This window comes from Sarcophilus harrisii, chromosome 1 (assembly GCF_902635505.1).
Source record: "Sarcophilus harrisii chromosome 1, mSarHar1.11, whole genome shotgun sequence".
Lineage (NCBI taxonomy): Eukaryota > Metazoa > Chordata > Mammalia > Dasyuromorphia > Dasyuridae > Sarcophilus > Sarcophilus harrisii.
In genome coordinates this window covers 545,643,206-545,669,192 of record NC_045426.1, presented here as the reverse complement: position 1 = coordinate 545,669,192, position 25,987 = coordinate 545,643,206, and the positions used below count along the sequence as shown (strand labels likewise).

At 35.5% G+C, this 25,987-nt stretch overlaps 2 protein-coding genes across 2 annotated transcripts; one reads left to right on the top strand and one right to left on the bottom strand.

Annotated features, from left to right (window-relative positions):
• Positions 1–585: 585 nt before the first annotated feature.
• Positions 586–1,083, bottom strand: LOC116420649 (classical arabinogalactan protein 4-like). Its single transcript, XM_031946930.1, has one exon. It carries the CDS (start codon positions 1,081–1,083, stop codon positions 586–588), a length of 498 nt encoding a protein of 165 aa, XP_031802790.1.
• On the top strand, positions 871–25,725 carry MYLIP (myosin regulatory light chain interacting protein). Its single transcript, XM_031946822.1, has 7 exons — positions 871–1,168; positions 2,274–2,464; positions 20,236–20,421; positions 20,706–20,903; positions 21,384–21,548; positions 22,507–22,927; positions 24,174–25,725. The coding sequence occupies exons 1-7, from the start codon at positions 1,082–1,084 to the stop codon at positions 24,261–24,263; spliced, it is 1,338 nt and encodes a 445-aa protein (XP_031802682.1). The 5' UTR covers positions 871–1,081; the 3' UTR covers positions 24,264–25,725.
• Positions 25,726–25,987: the final 262 nt, after the last annotated feature.

Here is a 25,987-nt window from a genome sequence, read left to right as displayed (position 1 = left end):
CATCAGCAAGAGGGGCAGGGCCTGAGAAAGAGCAGACCAGGAGCTGATGCAGTTTAGTGGTGGTGGCAATCCATCAGGCCTAGTTGACATAAAATAGTGTTGTCCTGACCTTGATAGTATGATAGCTGGGATGTTAATGTCATGGGAATTGAGCAAAGAGTTGAGTGTTCACAACCTGGAATATCTCTTAAATTCTGGGGAAAAAAAGTGGTGTAAAAGAAAGACAGGAAGAATATCTGCTTGATTCAAGTAAAGGATATTGGCAGGACGCTAGCAATAAGGCCAATTAGGTCGGGTAGGCTGACAGCCTTAAAGTACGGAGGAAAATATTTCGTATTTTAGGAACAGCAATGACCAAGGTGCTGCAAAGTATGAAGGATTCATTTGCCAATCTGCAAAAACTTTTTAAAACACCCAGGCCCGAAGATAACCTCTGGCTACGTAAGGAGCTGGGGAAAAGCACTGCAGTTTCCTCCAGGGCTTGGCGCTACCCTTTTCCCTTCGTGTTGGAAATGGTTGCTAGAGTGGCCTATTAGAAACCCTGGGTTAGGCTCGGCGCAAACCCCCGACTTGTGCGGTTCTAATTCATTGCTCTTGCAGAAAGAGCTCCGCCTCCGAGCCAGGGGATACTGTATCTCCAGACTCGCCCTCTCTGCCTCCCTTTGGCTGCCCGGGAGGCGCCCCGGAGCAGGCAGCCCGGGGCGAGCGCCCCGGCTCGCTCAGGCTCGGGCCTGGAGACGCGGCCAGCCTTCGCGATTGGCCGATCGGGGCCGAGGACCAAGGGAATGGAGCCCCGTGATTGGCCGGCACCCCATCCGGAGGAGGCGGGGCCGCTATATCAGAGGGAGTCGCTGACGGGGGGCAGGCAGTTAAGCTGCTGGAGTGCGGCGGAGCTGGGGCCCGGGGGGGAAAGCGGGGGAGAGAGGGCGGGCGGGCGGGCGCGCGGGCGCGGAGAGGGGCCGCCGGAGTTGTTCGCTGCGCTGAGCTGCTGCAGCCCAGGCCGGGCCGGGCGCCGAGCCTCTGTGGCGGAGGCATCGGCTGAGCCGCACATCCCAAGCGGAGCTCGCCGCGGGCCCCCACCATGCTGTGCTATGTGACGAGGCCGGACGCTGTGCTGATGGAGGTGGAGGTGGAGGCGAAAGCCAACGGCGAAGACTGTCTCAACCAGGTGAGTGCGGGGCGGGAGGGGCCCTGGGAGGGGGGCGGCCAGGCGGCGCCGCCGCCGCCGCCGCCGCCCCGGGGAACGCGCGGGAGCCTCCTGGCCGCGCGCCCCGCGTGCGGCGCGGTTCCCCTGCGGGCGTGCGGCCGCCGCCGCCCCCTCCTCCCCCTGCCGTGCGGCGCGGGCGGAGAGCTGGGGGCAGCGCGCCCGGGAGGTCTGTGCGCCGGCGAGCCGGCCCCCCGCGATGGGGGCGCACCTGCTTCAGGTGTCCGCCGGATTCGGCCCCCACCTCCCCGCTGCCAGACCCCGCAAGCTCGTTTGGGGCCAGTTGTCCCGTAGTCCTCTTGTTGTCCTTGAGATGCCCAGGAAGGATCCTTTGTTGAACGTGTCCTGCTTCCCAAACATCTGCCGTCGGGTTTAATGTTTTGCAGAACTGTCAGTGGTTTGAGGAACCTCCTGGCCCTCACACAACCCCACCATCTCCCGGCCCTAACCGTTGTCCATTTGGCATCTTTGCTTTTGGAACTTGTAAAAAGAAATTAAAAAAAAAAAAAAAAAGGAAGATTTGCAAAAAAATATGGGTTACAGTTTATCCCAAACAGCAAGTTTGGCTCCTATTAAAAATCACAACTACATCCAGATCCTAAGATCTGAGAGGTCTGAAAAACCTCTTGGAGAGCTTTGCTGACACTTGTGGAGTGTTTGTTTCCCCGGCTTGTTTTTTTCTAAGTGTCCATATGGCTAAAATCACCCAGATACTGAATTGAAAATTCCTCTGTACAGATTGTGCTGGTGCAGAGAGTTCCAGTGATTGGAGTCAAATGGAAAATAGCCAGTGATTGGCTTCAGTGACTTTTCAGCTGCTTTTGAAGGTTATTGGCAAGCTTGCTAAGATATTAGATCAAGCACAGTTAAGTTCGAGCACCGTACCTGAAATCTCCAGAGTCTTTGAGCTTTGTTTCCTGGGTTAGCATAGGAAATTTTCCATGCTGCAAAACATGCTAGAGTGGCTAGAGTCTGGATTTGTTTTTACATATAATCTATACATTTAATGACGTTGATCTAGCAGTATTACACATCCCGCTTAAGTGATGCGCACATCTTTTTGTTTTAGGTTTGCAGAAGATTGGGAATTATAGAAGTTGATTATTTTGGACTGCAATTTACGGGTAGCAAAGGCGAAAGTTTATGGTTGAATCTGAGAAACCGAATCTCCCAGCAGATGGATGGGCTGGCCCCTTACAGACTTAAACTAAGAGTCAAGTTCTTCGTGGAGCCACATCTCATCTTACAGGAACAGACTAGGTAAAATGAAGCCAAAATAAACTAATGTAAAATGTGACTGTGGTGCTTTTGTACTAAAACTCTTCTACCTCCTCCAGACGAGATATGTTATATCTTACATGTTTCTGGACAAGATGTAGCCAGTAAAAAAGTAGTTTAAAAAATTAGCTTGAAGTCCACAATTATCCAACTTTTTGTTGAGGTTAGAAAGGGGTTGCTGAATATATTGATCTGTTTTAGAAAATCTGAAAGGGGAGCTTAGAGACTTTGTAGTTCTTTGAAAACTTACTGAAGAGCAGGATTGAATTCATATGAAACGCTAGTGTTTAGTGTTATAGAGTTCTGGGTGGCTAGGACTTCTTCCTCCTAAACCTCTGAATGTCCGATAGTAACCTCTGGCTCAGCAGTGTTACTCTAGGTCATTGTAAGCTGTTCTAACTGAAAAACTGGAAACAGTTCCTCTTAGGTTACTTAAACTTGGTCAACTTCTTCAGTCTAGTCTCAAGTTACAGTGGCCATGAGTCTGACTGAAAAAAACAAAATAAAAACTTCTAACAATTCTGTCTGGCAAGCATTATAAGAATTCTCTGAGTTTTTCCTGATTCTAAAGATCATCATTAAGCTAGATTGTTATATTTGGAGATTAAAAAAAAAAATCTATAATGTGCATGAATGTTTTACATTCACGTAGTGTACAACACAAAATGTCGTTTTGGATTGGTTGTAATGCTTTCCTTCACAGTAGCCCAAACTAGGGCTGCTGCTTTTAAGTATTTGTTGATTGAAATTCAAGAGACTTCCCCTCTCTGTGTAACTGGAATCCTACCCTGATAATTAGTTTAAAAATAGTACATTGAAAAAATTATTATTTTCAAACACAGTAAAACTTGGCTAAAAATTATTAATACTTTCCCCAGTATCTTACATTTCAGCTTACTCTCTTGCCAGATACATAAAGGTGTATTGTGTAGTAAAAATCAGTTTCCAAAATGGCACTTTTTTTTTTTATCAATAATCCTGATATTTTCAGCCCACAAAAAATTTATCAAAATTTTTTAAACGAATAAGTTTAAAGTAAGATTGCATTGTGATGTAGTGAACTGAAGTTAGTGGGGCCTCTGTTCTGTTCTACTTATTTTTTGACCTGGAGCAAGTCAATTAGCCTTTGTGTACTTAATTTTTTTTTTCTTAAAAAAAAATATGGAAGGGAGTTGAATTAAGAGGCATCTTAGATCTTACCAGTTGTAAAGCTTATAAATTCTCAAGTTTATAGAAATAGACGTGTACAATATTCAAATCCTATTTCAGTCCCATTAATTTAAATGCTATTTACATGATTTTAACTTGCAGATGCTTTGTGAAAGCTTAATTTAGCAATTAATAACTTGGAGGTCAGTAGAAAATCAATATTTGAGATTTTTGGTTGCATTTATTTTGTTGTTGGGTTTTATTTTTTTTTGGGGGGGGGGGGGGAGTTAGATTTGCTTTTAATATTCCTCCAGACCTTTCTGGGCTTCTGGATGGAAAAATAAATTCCAGCAAAATCAAATGTATTTTTGAATCTGTAGAAATATGGATGAGTACTTTAATAATTTAATTGTGTGATGAGAGTATTTTTATTTCACCTTATTTTCACAGAATTCTAGCTTAAATTATTTCTTAGATGGTTGTTACCACCATTTCTGTATTAAGAATTATAATATAAAACATCAAATTCATTTTACACATGAAAAAATGTGGAGACTTTTTGCCAAATAATTTAACTTTAGAATTATAATTAAACCATTTTGTAATCTGCTAATGACAATGTTAATATTCAACTGAGAGAACAGAACTAAAAACAAGGATTTACCTAGGAGCAGCTTGTTCATTTTCATTGAGCATCTTTTTAGAAGCTCTTTTGAAACGAATAAACATTAGTTATGTTATTTGTTTACACTGGAATTTATTCTATTTATAATCCAATGATTAGTCAATCCTGCTCCTTCTTGACCTTTCTGAAGCCTTTGACACTGTCACTTACTCTTTTCTCCTTTTACTCTCTCTTCTCCTGATTCTCCTCCTACCTATTAGACCTCTGACATTCTTCTCAGGCTCCTTTGCTGTATCTTCATCCAGATCATTTCTTTCAGATGGGGATGCCCCACACTCAGGCCTTCTTCTACCTCTGTACTATTTGGCTTGATGATCTCATCAGCCCCCTTGGATTCATTTGTCATCTCTCTGCTAAGAATTCTCAAATCTACCAATCCTGCCCAGCCTTTCTAGTTTCCTATCTCCATGTGCCTTTTAGATCTTGAACTGGATGTCTTTAATCATGAACTCAATATGCCCACCACTGAACTCACTGTCTTTTCCAGACCTTCTCTGCTTTCTGCTTTTTCCCACTATTGTTACACCATCTTCTTGAGTTCCTCAAGTTCTCAATGTAGGTGTCATTCTAACTCCCAAGTCTCTTTTCATATCCATCCAATCTGTAGATAATGCCAGCCAATTTTACCTTGGTAATATCTTTCAAATTCATTCCCCTTTTCTCCTCTTATACTGCCATCAATTTAGTGCAAGCTCTCATTTCTTCACTCCTGGACTTTTGCAGTGTCCTCCTGGGTGTTTGGCTATTCAAGCCATATATATTTTCCCTTCAGTTCATTCTCCACTCAGACACTAAAATAATTTTCTTAAAGAGCAGGTCCAACTGTGTCTCCCTTCACTCAGTAAACTCTAATGGGTTGGCTCCCTGTGACCTGCAGGATCAAATAAAAAAGACTGTTTTCTCAAATCCAGCCCAAATTTCTTGTCTTTTTGCATTCCACACCCCAGTGTCATTAGCCTTCTTGCAGTTCTTCAGCTCTATCCAACTCCATCTCTCTTTCTCAGTTCCAAGTATTTTCTCTGGCTGAGCATCATGTCTGGAACTCTCTCCTTCCTTATCCCTGTTTACTAGCTTCTCTGACTTCAAGTCCCAGCAAAAATCTCATTTTCTATAGGAAGCCTTTTCCAATCCCTTTTAAATCTAGGGGAAGTCCCTAGGGACTTCCCTGTGTTGATTATTTCTTATTTATTCTTTATGTAGCTCATTTGTGCATAGTGGTTTGTATGTTATAATTCCTCCCACCCCAAGATTGTGAACTTCTAGGGGTTGGGAGAAGTGAGGCTATCTTTTGTCTTTCTTTGTATCCTTTGTATAGTGTAAACTCTATCCTTAGAGTTTATCATAGTGGTGGCACATTGTAGGTGCTTTAATAAATGTTTTTGACTGAATTAATGATTAACTTCTATTGTCCTTTCCTTACCTTCCTCCTTACCACTCTCTACCCTTAAAGAGATTTTCAAAATCCATTTCAATACATTTGAAACTGGGCTGATAAATCTATATTTGTATTTTGGTGGCAGAGGAAATTTTGGTCAGGCATTTATTTATATTCCTAATCAGCCCAGTTTGAAAGTCTTGGCATGTTTCATGTCTTCCAATGCAAATGATAAAAGAAAATTTCTGAGGGAAATCTGGCATATTTCTTAGAATGGGTGTTCCAAAGACAAACTGTTAACATACCTCCAAATTCTGCCTACAAACTTAAATTCTGCCTGTAAAGTTACATTTTAAATTTTTAATTTTTTTTGTTGTTGTTATTTTTCATTCAGCTGTATTTTAGAGAAGCAGTATGATACAATGCAAAAACACATTATTTGAAAGGGAGTTCTACCACTTAGGTAAACTATTTGAGCTTTTTTTCATTTGTAAAATGAAAATACTTGCTCTACAAGTTGTTTGTGAGAATCCAATGAGATATTTAGGAAAGCATTTCTTAAATGATTATATACATGTAATTTATTTTTAAAAATCTTTGTAGCTTTATGCCTTACTAGTTTTTATTGATCCCTTTTGCTTTTATATCACATTCATTCTTGAATGTATTCCATCTTGCACAACTCTTCACTCAAATCCTTAGCATATTTGCTCTGATTTAAAACTTGATGTTCTAGAGACTTTATAATAGTTTTGTTAATGGCTTCACTTATAGCATATTTAATGCTAGAAATCATATTGTTTTACACTAAAATCTCATTTAAATGACATCATTCTAATTGTGGATTCATAGTCATTTGAACAGGGTTGAACTGAAGTTTACTTACAACCTTTTTGGGAGGAGGGTCGGGAGAAGAATGGCTTGCCAAGCAAATGAATAATGTGGAAAAAGATGCAGAGGGGTCTGATTTTCTGTGCTTATGAAAAGAAAGTGTTTTTAAGGACTTGAAGTATCCATTTACACATAAGTATATAATTACAGTGTCAAAAGCCAGAACTGCTTTGTTTTATCAATTACAAGTTACAAATTATAATTACAAATTTATCTAGTCAGTAAAGCAAGACTATATTCTTGGAAATAAAACTGTTTTTCTCATTTAAAAAAAAAAACAACTACTATGCTTTTTAAAAACTTAAGTTCATGTAGTCTTCTTCCATGTTATTCTAAATCACCACTCTATATTATTGAGATTTTAGTATTAATTACATTCATTTTGGAAAAGGTTTGGCTGTAAATACTTAAGTATTGTAAAAGTTTAGGAATATATAATTTCTGTGGGGAATCTTTGATTGTTTTGAACTTTTAAAAAATGTTTTGATTCTAGGCTTGTTGCTAATTTTTACATAATATACTAAATGTGTTGTCTGTTAGAATCTAAATTAGTGGATGAAACCTGACATTTTATTAGACTGTAAACTAATCATAAAGTATTTTATATATAAAATAATGTAATTTTATTATAGTAACAATTCTGATTGTGTGTGAAGTCATCTTTGACTTATACTTATCATTTATAATAAATAAGTGCTTATTTCCTCTTTTAGAATAATAAAGAACTATTAAGATTGTTTACTACAAAGTAATTTAAAGCCCTAGATGATCATAGGATCATATATTTAGAAGTAGAATAGATATCAAAAGATTATCATCATTTTACAGACTGGGAGGGTTCTAGTTGTTAAGTGACTTTTTCCTAAGTTACATCAGTATTATTCAAACCCAGCTTGTCTGACTGAGTTGTTCCCTGTGGACTAAACTTAGTCTACTTAAAATGACAATAATAATGGGCAGCTAGGTAACTCAGTGAATGGAGTACTGGGCCTGGAGTCCATAAAGACTCACCTTCCTGGACTCAGATACTGTGTGACCCTGACCATGTCATTTAACCTTGTTTGGTTCAGGTCTCCATCTGTAAGTAGCTGCAGAAAGAAAATGGCAAATCCCTCTAGTATCTCTGCTAAGAAAACCCCAGATGTGGTCATGTACAATGGACTGAACAACAACAAAAACATAATAAACCAATAGTTAATTTATATCCTTCTTTTGAATTTCATCATTTTTACCTGATATTTCTTCATTGAATTTCTTCATTTTCACAGGTCTTTTAAGGATGAATGATGGGATGGGAAGAACTCCTAATGGACTTTGGAAAATTTGGATCTGTAGCTAGATCCCTGAATGACTTTGGTCACATTATTTCAGCTTTCTGTAAAATGAAGGAGCCTCTTTGCTCCAAACTTCTATTGTAAATTCTTCTGTGTCACTATTACTTTCTGTGGGTATTAATACAGAATAGAATATAACTGTTTTAAATATATTTCATTGAAACAAAAGGAAGGTTCATAGGGAAGATTACTGATGTAGTTCTTGCTTGACTTTGGTTTGGGGTAGAGTAATGTCTAAGTATTACAGTGTTCTTCATAATTTAGCTTAAGTAAAATATTAAGACCCACATGCAGAATTCAAAAATACTAAATAATCCTCCTCATAAAAAAAAAATTTACAATGTAGTATGAAGTAGAACAGGTAGATATAAGGGTAAATGTCTTCAGGAAATAGAATGACTCAGCGAGCTTCATTGAGAAATCAAAGTAAGATCAGGGAAGAGAAGAAAATATAGCTTTGGAGCTAGGTCTTAAAGAAATTAAATTTCAGTAAACACAATGGGATGAAGAGGTCATTTACTGGCACAAAATATATATATTTTCATAGTCGAATTTAGAACATGTTGTAGGAGCAATGAAATCCAGTTTGTATGGAACATAGTGTAGTGAAAAAAGGCTAGAAAAATATTTTAAATTTGGAAGAGGGGGCACCTAGATGACAGAGTAGATTGTGCACCTGCCCTAGAATCTGGAGGACCTGAGTTCCACAGGGGTTTCACACAGTTTAATTAAGCTGTGTGACCCTAGGCAAACCATTTACCCTTGATTGTCTTCAAAACAAAACAAACAAACAAAAAAACTGTGGAGTGGTCCTATAATTTCCTTAATAAATAAATGTTCTATCCTCTTCTTTAGGAAATTTCTTCTTGAAGTATTGAATTTTGGAGTAGATCTGTTAGGATACAAATTATATCTTCTTGTTGGTCCTAAATGTTGCTCTTTGGAACAAAGTAGAGCCAGATATATGAAATGGTTGTGACTTGCCCATGCAACTAGTAAATGTCAGAATTGGAAATGGAATTTATGTTCTCTTAGTTCAGCACTCTCCCCACCACCATGTTATGGAACAACTAGTATATCACTGGAAAGTGGCTAACTCTATATAGGGCCTATTAGATGCCATGCACTTTACAAATGCCATCTCATTTGATCCTCAAAAACATTCCCACAAGGTAGGTCCTATTATTACATCCATTTTACATTTGTTAAGTTTCTATTAGGTGCCAGGCAGTGTGCTGAGTCCTGGGGAGAGAAAGAACAGTCAAAGACAGTACTTGACCTCATGACAGTTAAGTGACTTGCTCAGTATCACATAGCTAGTAAGTGTCTGAGGCTGGATTTCAATTCAGATCTGGAGATCAATTCGGGGTGGGGGGGGTCCGGGGGGGGGAGTGACATTGGGAATGAAAAGAATGAGACTTAGTTGACAGATTCAATTCCCCTGTTTTTATGATGTTTTCATAAGAATCATTGCTGCTGTTTGAAATTCAAACTTGAAAGCTGGAATTAATATAATAGATATGTATTTTAAATTATAAGGACCATAATAGGTGTTTTGAGACTTTGAGAGTTTCTAATGTAAAAACAATTCATCAGATTTAATTGCTGACAACATTTAGGAAAAAAGGTATCAGAAGATTAGTACATTTTATCTATCAAGTCTATATTATAGTAGAGACTGAATAATTTGTGTTTTTCTTCACTCCTTTACAGTTAAGGATGTCCTGGTGTTTTTCCTTCTAGTTAGATTAACCCAACACTCTTGGCTAAACCTCTAATAGTTTAATCTTCATTTTTAGATGATTCAGCTTTGTCATGAATTCAAAGTATTCAAAAAGAGAACAATAGCAACCAAAAAATTGGAGCAGTGAGCCTAAATACTTCAATTCCTTGCTTGAGGTGTAGTGATAAATTATCATGAATACATGACTAGGAACTAACATGAACCCTATTTTTGTTATTTGGTGTGTAGTCTGAAGGTTGATTCAGTTATCACAATTTTTGGCCATAATTTTCACGGAGAATGTTTTACATTTCTTTTTGTATGAATGAATGAGAAAACCTTTATTAATTGTACACTGTGTGCCAGATATTGTGGTAAGTGCTAGGGATAGAAATCCAAACTAATAAGGCAGTCCTTGCCTTTAAAGGAGCTTACGTTTCTGATAAAACAGGAGGAGGCAATTGGAGCATGGTTTGGAAACAGCCTGAAAATAAGTGATGAGTTCTCCAGAAAGTTAAGGCAAAGGCTCACCTAGAGCAGAGTCCAATACTTAAGAAAGGAGAATGAGCTTGCTGACCAGGATAGAGGAGATATATAGTTTGGAAATGGCTCAGAATGGGAGCAGGTTCTCCATTAATGTGTATATAGTTTAAAATTTTTTTTGAATAATAAGTAAATTAAATCTTAACTATTCTAAGTGGGCATTGTATACTAAGTGTTGGGGATACAAAGAACAGCAAAAGACAAGCCCTGGCCTCAAGGAATTCTGAATCTACTGGGTAAGACAACTAGCAAAAATATACAGAGAAGCTATATACAGGAAGAATAGGAAATCTCTAAAAGAGGGAAAGCAATGGAATTAAGAAGAGCAAAGGAAGACTTCCTCTAAACTTGAAGAAAACCAGGGAAGTCTGTAGACAGAAATTAGGAAGGAGAGAGGTCCAGGGCTAGAGTACTAAGGAAGAAAATGCCTAAAGCTACAAGGAGTCTCTTATTTGTGGAAGAAGTGGGAGGCCAGTGATTTAAAGAGTACATTATAGGGGTAGTAAGGTACCAGAAGATTGGAAAGGTAGAAAGAGCTATATTTTGAAGGGTTTTAAATGTCAAACAGAACATTTTGCATTTGATTATGGAGGTAACAGGGAGTTATTATGGTTGATTGGAGAGTGAATTGAAGAACAGACAGGCAGACCCTATCAGTTGACTATTATAGTAATCTGAGTATGAACCGATGAGGGGTGTCCAGATGATGGCAGTACCTAATGTACCTGGTAATATACTTAGTCTTTCTGTGACTTTCACAGATTAGTGATAATAAAGAGCTCAGAAAAATATCTGTTTAATTCATATTGAATGTGATATGGTATTTAACTTTGTTTCTTTTCTTGGGGGAAAAAATTAGCAGTAAAAATTTATTTAAATCTGTATTTCCCCACTGTATATTACTCCTTCCCCCATCACAAAGAGCCTTCCCAATATAACAGGGGTATTTATCTTAGAATTCATAGTTCCCATGGTTAAATGTCATGGAGACCATGAACCTGAATAGAAAAAAGATTTCTGGCATTTTTTTTTTTTTTTTTATGAAAATAGGCAAGAAATAGTATTCTGAAAAAGGGTTTATAGACTTCATCAGTCTGACAAGGAGAAAAGAGATGGGAAGTTTCTTGACATAAGAAAGGTTAAAAACCTCATCTTGCTGCATAACAGTGAAATAAAAAATGGGGAGAGGACAGTTCATCAAAACTAAATCATTGTGTTGAAGTCTTAGCATTCAGGTTTCTATACTCAGACTTTCCTTCTCATCTCTGCAAAGAAGTTCTTATATCTCTTCTTAGCAGCCAGTCATTATTATTTTGTAGCATTCTCTTTCATTGTTTTCATTTACATTGTTTTTATTGTATGTGTTGTTTTCCCCATTTCATGAATCTTTTTATGCTTTTCTGTGTTTGTCATTTTCTTAGTTTCTTACCATAACATTCCATAATTCATCTACCACTTGTTTAGCCAGTTCCCCAATTGATGGGCATCTACTTTGTTTCCTGTTCTTTTCTTCTCCAAAAAGAGCTGCTATAAATACCTTGGTAACTTTTTGTCCTTAACTGCCTTTTGGTATATCCCTGAAATTGGCATCTGTGGTTCAAAAGAGATGAATATTTTATTCATTTTGCTAAATTTCATATCACTTTTCAGAATAGCTGGTCCACTTCACAGTTCCATTGAAGAGTACGTTGCAATACCTATCTTTCCTCAGCCTCTTTAATATTGACTACTCCCATCTTTTGCCAACTTTGTCATTGTGCTGGACATGAAGTAAAGCCTCAGTAATTTTAATTTGCATTTATCTTATTAATGATTTGTGACATTCTTTCATACTATTATTGATACTTTGCATTCTTTTTGAAAACTAGTTGTTCATTTCCCTGTCCAATTTAATGTGTTAGAGAGTGGCTTTTGTTTAGTTTTATGTGTAATTTATTGTTTATATATCTTAGATATTAGATCCTTATCAGAAATATTTAATACAAGGTTTCTTTTATCCTAGATGAATCAATTTAAAAACCTTTTTAGTTCCATATAATCAAAATTATCTGTCTCATTTTTTGTAATCACTGCTATCTCTTCTTGGGTTCAGAATTCATCCTCTGGCTATGAAAGGAGGTTCCTGGTAAAATTTTCTTTTAATTTTTTTTTAATAGTATGGTCTTTAACTTTCAAGACATGTATCCATTTTAAATTTATTGTGGCATGTGATCTGAGCCTAATAGCCTATTCTAATATTCTATTAATAGTCTATGCTAATTTCTGCCACACTTCTGGTTTTCTCAGCAGTTCTTATAGAATAGGGGAGTTCCTTCTTAAGTAATTTGTTTTTTCAAGTTTATGATTCTCTAGGTCATATCTAGTTAGTTCTGGTTCTTCTTTGTCTAGTATGTTTCATTGATCTCTCTAAACAATTATTTTGAAAATAATTACTTTTTCTTTTTGAGTCTAGAATTATTATTCATCATTCATTCTTCTGTTATTTTCCTTGTTACTCAAGTTTTTATGCACAGTCATGGTTTTGTCGATTTGTTTTTTTAAAAAAATTAGAAATTTTTGGACATGTTTTCTTTTCTCCAATTAATCATCTACACAGTCGTCAGTAGCTTTCCCAAAGCACAGTTCAAATGTGTTATTCCATTACTCAATAAACACCAGTGTCTGTCTCTTACTTCCAGGGTCAGATGCAAGCTCCTCTGTCAGCCTAGCTCCTATCTTTTCATATCTTACTCCCCTTCACAATCCCTATACTTTAGCCAAATTAACCTTTTTACTACTCAGGCCTCTTTCATGTTCCTCTATCTTATTATTGTCTCCACATTTTTGTATACGCTAACTCTTATCCCCAAGAATACGCCCTACTGTCATTCCTTTACTTCTGAGAAGTGTCTTAAAAGTACATTGAAAGCTTATCACATCACCTTTGCTGATTGTGTTTATTTCACATATGCTTAACTATGCATATTATTCCTTTATAGATTATAAATCTCTTGAGAGTGCTGCCTCCTTAAAAGAGTCTAGTGATGAAGATTGCCATTTATATCATCTTACCTTTTAGAATTCTTATATCCTTCTAGAAATCTCAATCTTGACCATCAGTGTATCTCTCTTATTCCTTCCTTTGCTCCATTACTGGTCCACTTCTCTAGTCATGTAGTTCTGATAACTTTTTACATCACTCCCTAATATACCTTTTATCCTGTTAACATACTGCCATCAATTTACTGTTTCTCTTCCTTGTCCTTTGGGCAACTCAATGATTTGATTTTCTATGAAGATTGTTTTATTCTGTGATTCACAAAAATATAACACCACCAAAAGGATATTTAAATTTTTATCATCAAAAGAATATTGATTTTAAAGGGCTGCTTTCTGTTTTGGAGAGAAGCTTGAAATCCTTAAAAATGCCAAGCAGTTTTCTAACTGTAGTCCCATCTCCCATCTTGCTATTGAGTTGTTGTTGTCTGTTTGCATTATATATCTGTGATAGATGTAAAGATGCAAGATAGCTTTGGGATTTACACATCTAATTATATATATCACATCTTTTTCATCTACTGGCATCCTTCCTACAAACCCTTGAATGGTCTTAGACCTTATTGAGCAGATTCAGTCATACTCCTTACAAGAGTCCTAATGTTGGAAGTATGAAGGATCTTAATTCTAAGGAGCTGCTCCTCCAGTTGGAGTCATTACTCAGTATCCACATGGCAATAACTAAAACTCTGGAGAACATACATCTTATAACAAAATTCTCTATTGTGTCTGTCAGGATTACTTTGTACGTTCTTAAAACTACAACATAGTAGTCTGTAGAATATCTCTTTCAAAAAGATTACCTATTTCCATCAAAAATGGCCTTGATAATATGTTAAGATTATTTACATAAAGATGAAAAATTAAGCATATGGTCCATGTCTACTTACATTTGTTAACTCTTCTATTTCTGTATTTTTTTTTTTTAATTAATGCTTCAACCACCTTAAAATTGAATTGTCAATGGCACAGAGTTCCTCTGTGAATACTTGGTCTGATGCAGCTCTTCTTCCCAATTTTATTTTCTTTGCTAGTATTTCTGCTCCTTAAATGTTTGTCATATTCCATCAGGAACTACATCTCAATGTGGCTTCCTAGTCATTGTAAAGAAATAGCTTGGAAAAGCCATATCAGCATTTTGATAACATTTTTTTTGTTTGTTTGTTCCTTTGTGTTGTCATTACTCCCAATTTCATTTTAACTGTTTTTAAAATAATCTAGCATAATTGAGTCTCAGGTTAAGCCTTCATAACATTTTTGTTTTTCCCTCTTCTCCCTTTTGCTGTATTGAGGCAATATTGCTCTTAAATTTCAGTATCGTCCTCTATAAATTAGTTTATATTTTAGATAGCACAGTGAATATATCTCCTAACCTAGAATGAGGAAGATTCTAGTTAACTTCTGATACTTCCTAGCTATGTGAACCTGGACAAATTAACTTCAGCTCTGTTTGCTTTAACTTCCTCAACTGTAAATTGAAGATAATAGCACCACCTATCTCATCTGAGTTATTGTGAGAATCAAATGAGATCTGTTTCTTAAGTGCTTAGAACATTGCCTGACATCTAGTAGGTTTTATATAAATGTTTATTCCTTTCTCTCTTTGTTTGCCAGGTTGGAGCTGTTTTAATTGTATGCCATGACTTCTTCATTTTGATTTTTCTAATTGATTTTTGTTGTGATGTTATTTGACTCTTGCTAGGTTCAGCATCTCCCAACTCTTTTCTTAAGGAACATGTTCATAATACACAGGAGTTTTATCAAAGATGACTACTGAATGTCTCGGGGCATGGACTCTGGCAGCATTCAAGAGAAAGAAAACATAAAAAACATTTGAAGATCTCTTCAAAAGAAATAGTCATTTCTCTCCAACCTTTTATGAACTGGGGGTGAAAGTTTCCTCCACAAGAGTCCTCTGTCTTTGACACAGTTGCCCAATCATGGGAATCAGTCAGGAATTTAGCTCCTTAATATGGGCAAAACATTAGTGAATGTAAAGGGCAAGTTGCCTTCATTGTGGTCTTTTCAGAACCTTTAAGAGCACTGTGTTTGAGGGGAAGGAATGATGACCAAGAGCTTGCTCACTGTCCCAACAATACCTTCCAAGAGTCCTGGATTATGTCTACCATTTCTTTATGAAACACTAGAATAATAGGACTTTTGTCTGTGTTTACATTATTAATGTGTCTTAGCTAAGACAGCAATAAACAGTAAATATAATGTATTCTTTAGCTGCAGGATGAAAATTAATTGCCTTTGTTTAGTATCATCTTAATAATTTTTGATCTTTATGAAAACTAAGTAATTTAGTAATCTCTATTTTTGTCTTAGGCATGTCTTAGCCAGGTTCATTGAAAAAATTAGAGACTAAATTCATGATTTGATCATGTAAAACTCTTGCATCAACAGTACTGCAATATTGTTTTTTAAAGTATTACAGAATGTTTTCATAGTCTTCTTTATTTGATTAAACAACTGGGAATAGAGTAAAATAGTTATTTTGGATGCCAAACACAAAGTCAACACCAAAGAAAGAATATATAAAGTAATGACTTAGTTTAAGGTTTTTGTGAATTAGTGGATTTAGTGTGGTGTTGTAAGTGATTTTTATTCACTTGATTATGACTTTATTGAAGACGGGCTGTGTTTTTCCTCTTTTTGTATCCCCATTGCTTTGCTTATTAGTATCTGGCACAGAGTATTTAATAAATATTTATTGACTGACTGACTGACTTATCTTCATTGATCAACAAATACTGGCAGGTTTGTATTCTGGTTGGCTTTGTATTCTTGGTATCCTGTACCAGTGACCTTGTTGGCTTTTGATAACACCTCATAAGTGGATATATCGCAGCACTAGGTTAAAAACTAAAGGAAGCCCTAAAAAGAAGATACAGGAACATTAATTTAATGCAATATGCATTAAAGAAATGAGTCATTCCATTGTACAAAACAGCTCCATCTAAACAAAGCACAATTAGTTTTAAGATAATTTATGGTTAAGTAGGCTTAATATAATTAGAGATAGGTTGTTGAATGGAATAGTTGATGAAAAAGTTACATTCATATATTCTTGGAATATATACTATTTTATTTAATTTTATCCAACACTCTGTTGACTCCATTTGAGGTTCTCTTAGCAAAGATATTTGGAGTGGTTTGCCATTTCCTTCTCCAACTAAATTGATAGATGAGGAAACTGAGGCAAAAAGAGTTAAGTGACTTGCCCAGAATCACACAATTTATAAGTGTCTGAGGTTGTAATTGAACTCAGGAAGATGAGTCTTCCTGACTCCAGTCCTGGCACAGTCCATAGAGGAGTTTTTATGTCATTTTATGAGCAACAGGAAGTCACTAGAGAAGATTGAGTTGGAGAATAAGATGGTCCGATATGTACTGAAGGAAAATTACTGGCAGCAGTGTTGTGGATGGACCGAAGGAATGAAGGACTTGATTTTTCAATAATTTAGTGAGTCATAATGAGAACCTGACTAAGATGGCAAGTGTGAGATAAGTGACAAGTAGAGGCAGAAATAACAAGATTTGTTAAGTGAATTACTGTGTGGGCTGAGAGAAATCGAAGATAAGTACAAGATTATGAATCTAGTAGACTTGAAGAAAGATGGTAGTTTCAACAGAAATAGAGAAGTTTTAGAAGGGGAATGATTTGGTAGGAAAGACATAGTGAGTTCTGATTTGGACATGATGAATTTGTGATATCTCTAGGACATTGGTTTTCATATGCTTTGAAGTTGTAGAACAGGGTCTCTGTCATTAATAAAATGACATGTCTTGCCCCCCCCAAAAAAAAAAAAAAACCCAAAACACATATGTATCTTTTATTATCAATGAATCAGTTTTGATCTATAGTCTAGAGAACTGTACATTTTGAATTATTTAAACCTCCATCCTAGGTGATAATCAAACCTTATCTAAGAGGAATTTATTTGTTCAGTACATTGAACAGTGTAGCTCAGTTAATTTTAACTATATTAATTCTTTCATGTATCTTTGGTCTTGCCAGTTTCACAATATTGGGTCACAAGGAGACTGATTAAGACCACAAAGTCTTAAGGCACAAGTGGCCCTGGAAATCCAGTTTTCTATCATGTAACCTGCTTATAGTTGTTTAGTATCTTCATAAATGGACAGTATTGGGTTAATTACTTCTTCAAGACTTAAGTTCAGCTTAGACTTTATGAGTTAAAAAAAAAAATTGTTTTCAGAGTTAGTCATTATAGGAACATTGGCAAGTGCAATTTAACATTTAGTTTTAAGTGAATCTTGGTGTGGCTGTGGATGATATAAGATCCTTAGTAATTGGGAAGTGTAACTTTAGGTCAATGACTGAGAGTAACCCCTTAGTAATAAACCTGGCATTTGGCAAATTAGCAACTACTATCCCAGAAGATTTCCAGATATCAAAAGAAATCTAACTCCTAATTAGTCTGTGAGTCTCTTCTTTTAAGCAAAAGGGGGCTTTATTAAAAAAAAAAAAAAATGTGAAAGAAGTCAATAGAATTGAGAAATGTTTTAAATTTTAACAATAGCATTTGTGCCAAGCTTTATAAAGGGACATTGTGGAAGTAAGTGTAAAATGGAGGAATTCTCGTTGTCTTACATTCTCAGCTTTGTTTTTCAAAAAAAAAAATGCTCATTTTACAATTAAATTTTTTGCCATTAAAAATAACTGCCTTTGAAATACCTCCAGTAATTTGAAATTTTTATTGTTCTTTTGTTATAAGAAAATCTTTGTAGTGAAACTGTGAATTAAGTAGTACCATGAATCAAGTAATTTAATGAACTGAAAATTAATGTTTATTAAGTTTGGCCGGAAAATGTAGCTCTGAGTTTTCCAATATCACTTTTGAGAAACATTTACAGACGTAAGAGAATTTCATATTTCAAGGTTTAACTAGCATAATGTTTAGAGTAATATTTCTCAAACTGTTTTCTAATGAATCCTGAAGATTTTTAACAAATCCTGATGGCATTTTTAGGGCATTAGGAGAATATCTATACTGATAATATTTTTCCCTTCTAAAATATCAAATACTTAATTTTGCATTGGAAACAGAATTAGTTTCTTTCTCTCACTTAAGCATTAAAATTTGGGGGAATATTGTGTTTTAAGGAATACAATTTTTTAAGTTTTGTCTAGAAAGTTTGCACTATCTTTCTGGGCGTTTATTTAAGAATAAAGAACTAGCAAATGCTTTGCAGTTTTCTCTTTGTGGTTCCAGGATATCTCTAGGACCAGAGTAGATATATTGTCTGCTATCTTCTGTGAAAAGAAACACCCACTGCAGGCATGAAACAGTTGTTTGAATACAGCTGCTTGTTTTGATAGTGTTCAGTGAACAGCCTTGAGTAACCTTTCACCTGCTTTACTCAGGACAAAAACAAAGAGTTGCCATTCCAGATGGTTAGAAGGAAACATAATTGGGAAAAACACTTCTCCATTACACTGAGTGATCACTGAATCACCTTATTGAAAAATATTTTTAGATTAAAAAACAACAGTGTGTTCTCACAAGTCACATACTTCTTTCTCTTAGTTAAAAGAATATAATATCTAGAGAAAGGGCCAATGTTAGGAACACTGCTGAGTTTTGTTAATAGAATTATTTTATACTTGGTGGTACTTTTTCTCTTCTTCCTTCCCCCCATCTAAAAATTTGAATCCCTTCACTTAGTAACCTGAATGATAATATGATTTTGGCAGGAAAATGCTTGGGAAACTGTAAAAACTATATCGTACCCTTTTGGGAAGTCTAAACACAAAGTGTGTTTTCCCCCTTATTTACTTTGAGGGGAAGTAACCAAAAATTATTTCAGATCCAATCTAGAAGGTGGACATATCGAATGGTGAACTACAGATTTTTTACTCAAATGCACACAGGGGGTCAGCATTAGTGACTATTGACCACCTGTTGGGCTTGACAGCTGCCTGTCTAGACATATGCATAGATTATCTGTGTGAAGTTGATGATATTGTTTGAAAGCTCCTTGCTGCCTGGTGACCAGGATCTGATTACCAATTTAAACTTTAAAAGTCAGTTCTGAAAGATTTTACATTGAGACAATAAAACATTTAATGATTTATTCTTTCCTTATGACTTTAAGCAATAGTTCTCTCCTTCAAAGCTATTTTAAATTATTTACTACCTAATAGTTTTTCTCTTTGAGGGTTGGGACTGAGAAGCAAACAAGCAGGGTGGAGCTTCCCTAATCTTTGTCTAAGGCTGTGTCATAATGTGGTTTTTATGGAATTGCTGCTAGAGCAGGGCCCTACAGTCACTATTACAAAACTAGTTTTTAATGGGTTCGTTTTTCAGATTTAGCATCATTCTCAACAAGCACTAAAGACTAGCAGATGTCTGCGTTAATAGAAACCATATTTACCTTCTTTGAGCACAGTTTTCCTGTGGCTTATTTACAGGAGCTTGTGAGTGAAGGAGCTTTGCTGTTCTAACTTTGAGGCAGCTTTCTTTGGCAGTATTCAGTAACATTTTTTCATCATAGAAGTCACAAAATTGAATTAAATAATGAAAAATTAATTCTCAGAGAAATGATTTAATAGAATTGGGATGCAAACCTAGAACTTGACTCCAAATTCTTTCTGCTCCAACTGATTGATTTTCTACATATCCAAAACACTCTTATTTAGAATAAACATGACTATCTTATAATGCTTATCAAGTGGCAGTAAATCTTTTGTTCTAGCTATTTGAGAAATAACTTCCATATGTGTTTTAAATAGCAGGGTATGTAAAGTTGTGTTACTAAGAATAATTGATGTAAAATATCACAGGGATTTTTAAATTGTATCAGAAAGAAACTTTTTGTTTTACTGTGATTTAATCTAGTTTAAATTGTCTGTGTTTCAGTTTCAATATTAAGAACTTTCACTTATTTTAATTACTCAAAATTTTGCTTGTGTAAAGTTTTCATGTTAAAATGTCTTTACAGTGTTTTTAACTTGGGATTTTTAAAACTAAATTCATTCTTTTGTAGGCATATATTTTTCTTGCATATAAAAGAGGATCTTTTGGCTGGCAATCTTCAGTGTTCCTCAGAACATGCTGTTGAACTCAGTGCACTCTTGGCACAGACAAAGTTTGGTGACTATAATCAAAACACCGCCAAGTATAACTATGAGGAACTGTGTTCGAAAGAGCTCTCGGGTGCTGCCTTAAACAGGTAATTATGGGCTTCTACTTTCATAGACTATTGATATAATCTATTGGTCTATCAAAAACTGTTGAATATTTTATTGTAGCTTTCAAAAGAAGTGGAAATTCAGCTTTAAAGCAACAATTCATTTAAATCATGTCAGATTTCTGTTAGTGATGCATTAATATAGTTTATCAGTAATCATTCATGTAATGCCTAGAACTTATTATCTTCAAGTTTAGAATATCATAAAATGGTGTTTCTGGATAATTCTTTGCTGATAGAGCTTAATTTTTTTTTTTCTTCTATAGTATTACTGCGAAGCACAAGGAGCTGGAAGGGATGAGTCAGGCTTCAGCTGAATACCAAGTTTTGCGAATTGTATCAGCAATGGAGAACTATGGTGTGGAATGGCATTCTGTTAGAGACAGTGAAGGGCAAAAACTGCTCATTGGTGTAGGACCTGAAGGAATCTCAATTTGTAAAGATGATCTTAGCCCAATTAACAGGTAACCAAAGTCTTTAAAGTTCTGAGCTGTATTAGTATAGCCTTGATTATAAAAATAGAAAAAAAAAGACTTGATCTAAAAAATTATCACCCATTGAATAAAATGCATTCTTTTGGATACACATTAACATTTTCAGTCATCTGTTACTATTTAATGTACTTTAGAAAGTGGACATTCACTGGCCTGGTATTAGTAAAGTATGTGGTTCACTGCTAAGGAGACACCTTACTTACCCATAAATAGAATTAGATTATTTTTCAGTCTGAATCTATTTTGGGTAAATGCAAGGATATACTTATATGTTCATAAACTTTTTTTCTTATTTACCTTAACATATTAGTGGGTTGTTTGTCGTTGGCATGTTAAGTAACTATGTTTTATTCGTGACTAAAGTGTTTTTGCCAAAATTTAAGAAAATATTTATGGCTCTTAAATAAGCCATGAGTTTCATATGTTCATATTATTTTCTCCTTCTTTTAGGATTGCATATCCTGTTGTTCAGATGGCAACTCAGTCGGGAAAAAATGTGTACCTGACAGTCACTAAGGAATCTGGTAATAGCATCGTTCTTCTCTTTAAAATGATCAGCACCAGAGCAGCAAGTGGACTTTACCGGGCAATTACTGAAACACACGCTTTTTACAGGTATATATGGCTGTATATGTGATGGTAGGGCCCTGCTCTACACACGCTTTTTACAGGTATAAATGTCTACTTATATGAATAAATCCTTCATAACAAGGTTAGTTGTTGGGTGGCGCAGCCAGGTTGCTTAGTGGTTAGAGTGTGGACCTGTAGTTGGAAAGACTTGTGTTTCAAATGCAACTTCAGACACTTAGTGTAATCCTGGGCAAATCACTTAACCCTATTTATCTCAGTTTCATTATCTATAAAATGAGCTAGAGAAGGAAATGGAAAACCACTCTTATTATCTTTGCCAAGTAAACCCAAAAATTGGGCCACAAAGAGTTAGACATGACACAAGAACAAACTTATCAGTAGCAGTACACCAAAAATCAAAATTCCACAGAATTCTCCATTTTCATAGAATGTTCTTCCCATTATTCTCTAATATAATTTGAGAAAAGTTTGCTCTGTGGGAATGTTTTACTCTCATGGCAGCAGAACCACATAAGATCAACATAGTTATCAGTTTGGTTCTGTTTCCCCTTCCCCCCCTCCAAGAAATACATGTGTATGAATTATAGAAATATGTTTTCTTTTTTTTTTTTTTAACTTTATTTTGGGTTATCCCTTCTCCCTCTGAACTTGAATCATTGGGCTAATATAGCTGCTACCTTTATAACGTTTAAAAATTCAATTATCTTTTCTTCAGCATGTGATAGTTCTTTAAAAATTCAGAAAATTAAATATTTTTCAGTTTTGTGGGACTACTGAGGACCCCTTCATTTTAAAATCCTTACAAAGTAGAACTATCAAAACCATTTTCAGACCAATATAAAACATAAAGAATCCCTTAGTAAAAGTAAAAACCTAAAGTTTTAAATGTCTGTCTTATAGCATTTAGTTGTCTGAATTCTGGAAAAGCACATATAGTATCTTTAAGGACCAAAGTAGACTTTTGTTCACTCTGTTGTTGCAGGTGTGACACAGTTACCAGTGCTGTCATGATGCAGTACAGTCGAGACTTAAAGGGGCATCTGGCATCTCTGTTTCTCAATGAAAACATTAATCTTGGTAAAAAGTATGTCTTTGACATTAAACGAACATCCAAGGAGGTGTATGACCACGCAAGGAGGGCTCTTTATAATGCCGGGGTCGTGGACCTTGTTTCAAGAAGTGACCAGAGCCCACCCAATTCTCCCCTGAAATCTTCAGAGAGTAGCATGAACTGTGGGAGCTGTGAAGGGCTCAGCTGCCAGCAAAGCAAAGCACTCCAGGAAAAATTACGGAAACTGAAGGAAGCCATGTTGTGCATGGTGTGCTGTGAAGAAGAAATAAACTCAACATTTTGTCCTTGTGGTCATACTGTATGCTGTGAAGGTTGTGCTGCCCGGTTACAGGTATGTGAAATGTCAAGTCATCTATGATGGTTATGACATTGCATGATTTATGCTTTTTCCCAAATTAAATATGGCCTTCTCCAGCTACAGAAATAAATGACTGACATATGTCTCTTAGTAAGTTATTGTTTAATATTTCTTGTATTGGCAAAATATTTGAATTTACATATTGATGTTTATTTGGCAATTATGAAAATAAGGGAAAGTACCTTTATCCTATACTTGAAATTTGAAGTCAGACAGGATTTTTAATTTATGTAACAATTGTTTCATTGAACTAGAATCTTTCTGCTCTCCAGTATGCTTAAGGGGTCACCTCTGTGTGTTTAAAAGAATTTACATTAATTTTCATATCTAATCAAACTTCAAAAATTCTTTGTAGTAATTTGTGGTATTTTTATGGCTTTTCTTGCTACTTTTTGACATTGGGTACAAACTGTTGAAAATTGTGCTCACTTTTCAGTGGTGGATCATCAATTTTATGTAAACTTGCCATGAAGAGCAAATAATATTCCCTTCCCAGGCTACTGATCAGTGGTGGGATCCATAGCTTTGTGATGGAAATCTAATCAACAGAGTTGTCTTCTAATGTGTGAAGATGCCGTTATTATTGAGGGACACACTTGATTTGTTTTCTGATACTGAGAATATGTGTGTGCATATTCAATTCACTCACTTCTTCTTGTAATCAAGAGCACAGATTTGCAAAACTCTTGGCCAGGTCTAGGGATGTGCAGCCCAATCATTGATCAAATAAAACTGAGCCAACTGATTTACATAATCATCCAAATATTGGCTTTGGACTCATTTAGCATTTTATATTTACCTCCTCTATTACTTGCCTTAGCAAAGATTAGAGGATGGATCTGCAATATTTCTGTATTTTCCTACACGTCTCCAATACATTGGAGGAGAAAGGTCTATAATGGTCACTCATTGACTACAGCATTTATTTATTTATTTATTTTTTTTTGAAGTTTGATAGAAATCCTGGTTAGTTTATTTCCTAAATTTTAGGATTTTTATAAAGATCTTCTGTTTGTAACATTTCTATCCAGGCTCCAGGAAAGCATAAAAGAACTAGACTATGATTGAATCAACTATTTTTGAATTATTTATTTGCTAACTACCATGGATAATTGATTATACTTTTCTGAAAAAGAAATGTGTTATATATGTCTACTCCAAAGAAAAAGCCAGAGCATAATAAAAAGGTGTTCTAACAGATATTCTTTATTTTTTTTAGTCATGTCCAGTCTGCAGATCCCGAATAGAACATGTTCAGCATGTGTATCTTCCCACCCATACAAGCCTCCTCAATCTTACAGTCATCTGATATGTTGTACTGATACATTTACTTTATAAGCCACATTTCTAAAAACTGCACTATTATGAACTAGGAAAAAAAAAACCTGTGGGGAAAAATGGTTACTCCAATGCCTACCTGCGATGAAGAATGTTCCCCTGAAGGAAACATTTCTGAATACACAACCGTGTTTTAAACCAACTCCATTTGTGGTACCCAAGGAAAAGAGAATATGAAAGTCTCAATGAACTTTGCTATCATCTTAAAGAGCAAACCTATAAGAAAAAGTTTTCTTCAGTGACAGATAAAGTGATACTAGTGCCAAAAATTGGGCACTTGTAGGGGATTGATTATATTGGAAACATGTTTAATATCTCTGAAGAAAATTTCCTACCCAGAGCAAATTGTTTAAGAATTGATTTTAAAGATTTATTTTGTTTTCCTTTTATGTGGTCATTCCAGACATTTATAATAGGAATTTTTTTGTAAGTATACATTGTTTTGTCAGTTTTTGCTTTTATAAGTTGTTTAAGGATTGGAGGGTTAATTAATAGATTCTAAAAATCTGTTTTGTGACTTTTAAAAAAAGTAATTGCTGGTTAGTGTCAGATTCTGATCTGTCTATTAGAAAACAGATGATTCAATTCAGTGTGAGGTAGTTATTTTTTTTCCTTAACAATACTTCCCTCCCCCCTTCCATGTTTTAGAAAGGTAACTTCTGAAAAGTAAAATTCTTGGTTAAATAATTTCCTGATCATTGTTAACCACTCCTTTGGGTCCTTGGTTTTGTGGAAAGTCATTTCTTCTGAGTAAAGGGAGAACATTTTCCCTAGAAAGACTAAATTACACAAGCCTAGACTATTCCTTGGTTGGTATAAACTATGATGGTGGTTATAGTTCTTTCTAGCTATTTTCTCCAGCCTCATCGAGGTGGTGGTTATTTTTGCTTGAACTTATCAAGCCTTACTTAAGATCTTATCCTAAGTATCATAAGCATTGTATAAGCTTTTTTTTTTTAAGTGCTTGAGTATTAACCTTTTGTTGTCCTCTTTTTATATTGGGGGTGCAGGGACTGTTTTGTCTTTGTCTTCTTAAGCCTACCTTCCACTCCCCATTTGGGCATTTTGGATTCTGATCAACTAGTGGGTTTTTCTAGGACATAGGGAAACCTAGATTACCTTCTTGGGTGCAATACTAGCTAAATTCAAGCTAGAAAACCACACTGTCACTTTACTGAGATTTTTCTGAGTATACTTTTCATATTGCCTTAATGTAGCAGTGATGTGTTTATGCATTTGTTTCTTTGCACAGACATTTTGTCAAAATATTAAAATTCTACTTTTTTATGGCACATTAGCATATAAACCTTTATTGCAAGAGGTATTTATTTTTTCACTTGTAAAAAATTGTTTCCACATAAAGAACTCTGTTATATCTTAGATTACATTTCTGTCTTTTTATATTCAGGTTAATAAAGACTTTAAAGCAAATACATAGTTTCTTTTCTATCTTTGTCCTTAAAATAGGTTTTACTTTATAGAACACCTGATGAAAATTGTCATAAATAATGTAATGTTATTTTATCTTACTAAAACTTTTAAGTATATCTGGTTCTAATAGGCAATTTTTTTCTTTTTAAACAGTATTTTATTTTTCCAAATACATGCAAAGATAATTTCCAACATTCACCTTTGCAAAATCTTGTGTTGCAAATTTTTGTACCTCTCTTCCTCCTTCTCAAGACAGTAAACAAT

Excerpts from the sequence above, each read along its gene's own strand:
- MYLIP (XM_031946822.1), top strand. The coding sequence starts at position 1,082 with ATGCTGTGCTATGTGACGAGGCCGGACGCTGTGCTGATGGAGGTGGAG. Across the intron at positions 20,422-20,705 it reads TCGGGTGCTGCCTTAAACAG|TATTACTGCGAAGCACAAGG; the intron begins GTAATTATGGGC and ends TTTCTTCTATAG. Across the intron at positions 20,904-21,383 it reads GATCTTAGCCCAATTAACAG|GATTGCATATCCTGTTGTTC; the intron begins GTAACCAAAGTC and ends TCCTTCTTTTAG.
- LOC116420649 (XM_031946930.1), bottom strand. The coding sequence starts at position 1,083 with ATGGTGGGGGCCCGCGGCGAGCTCCGCTTGGGATGTGCGGCTCAGCCG.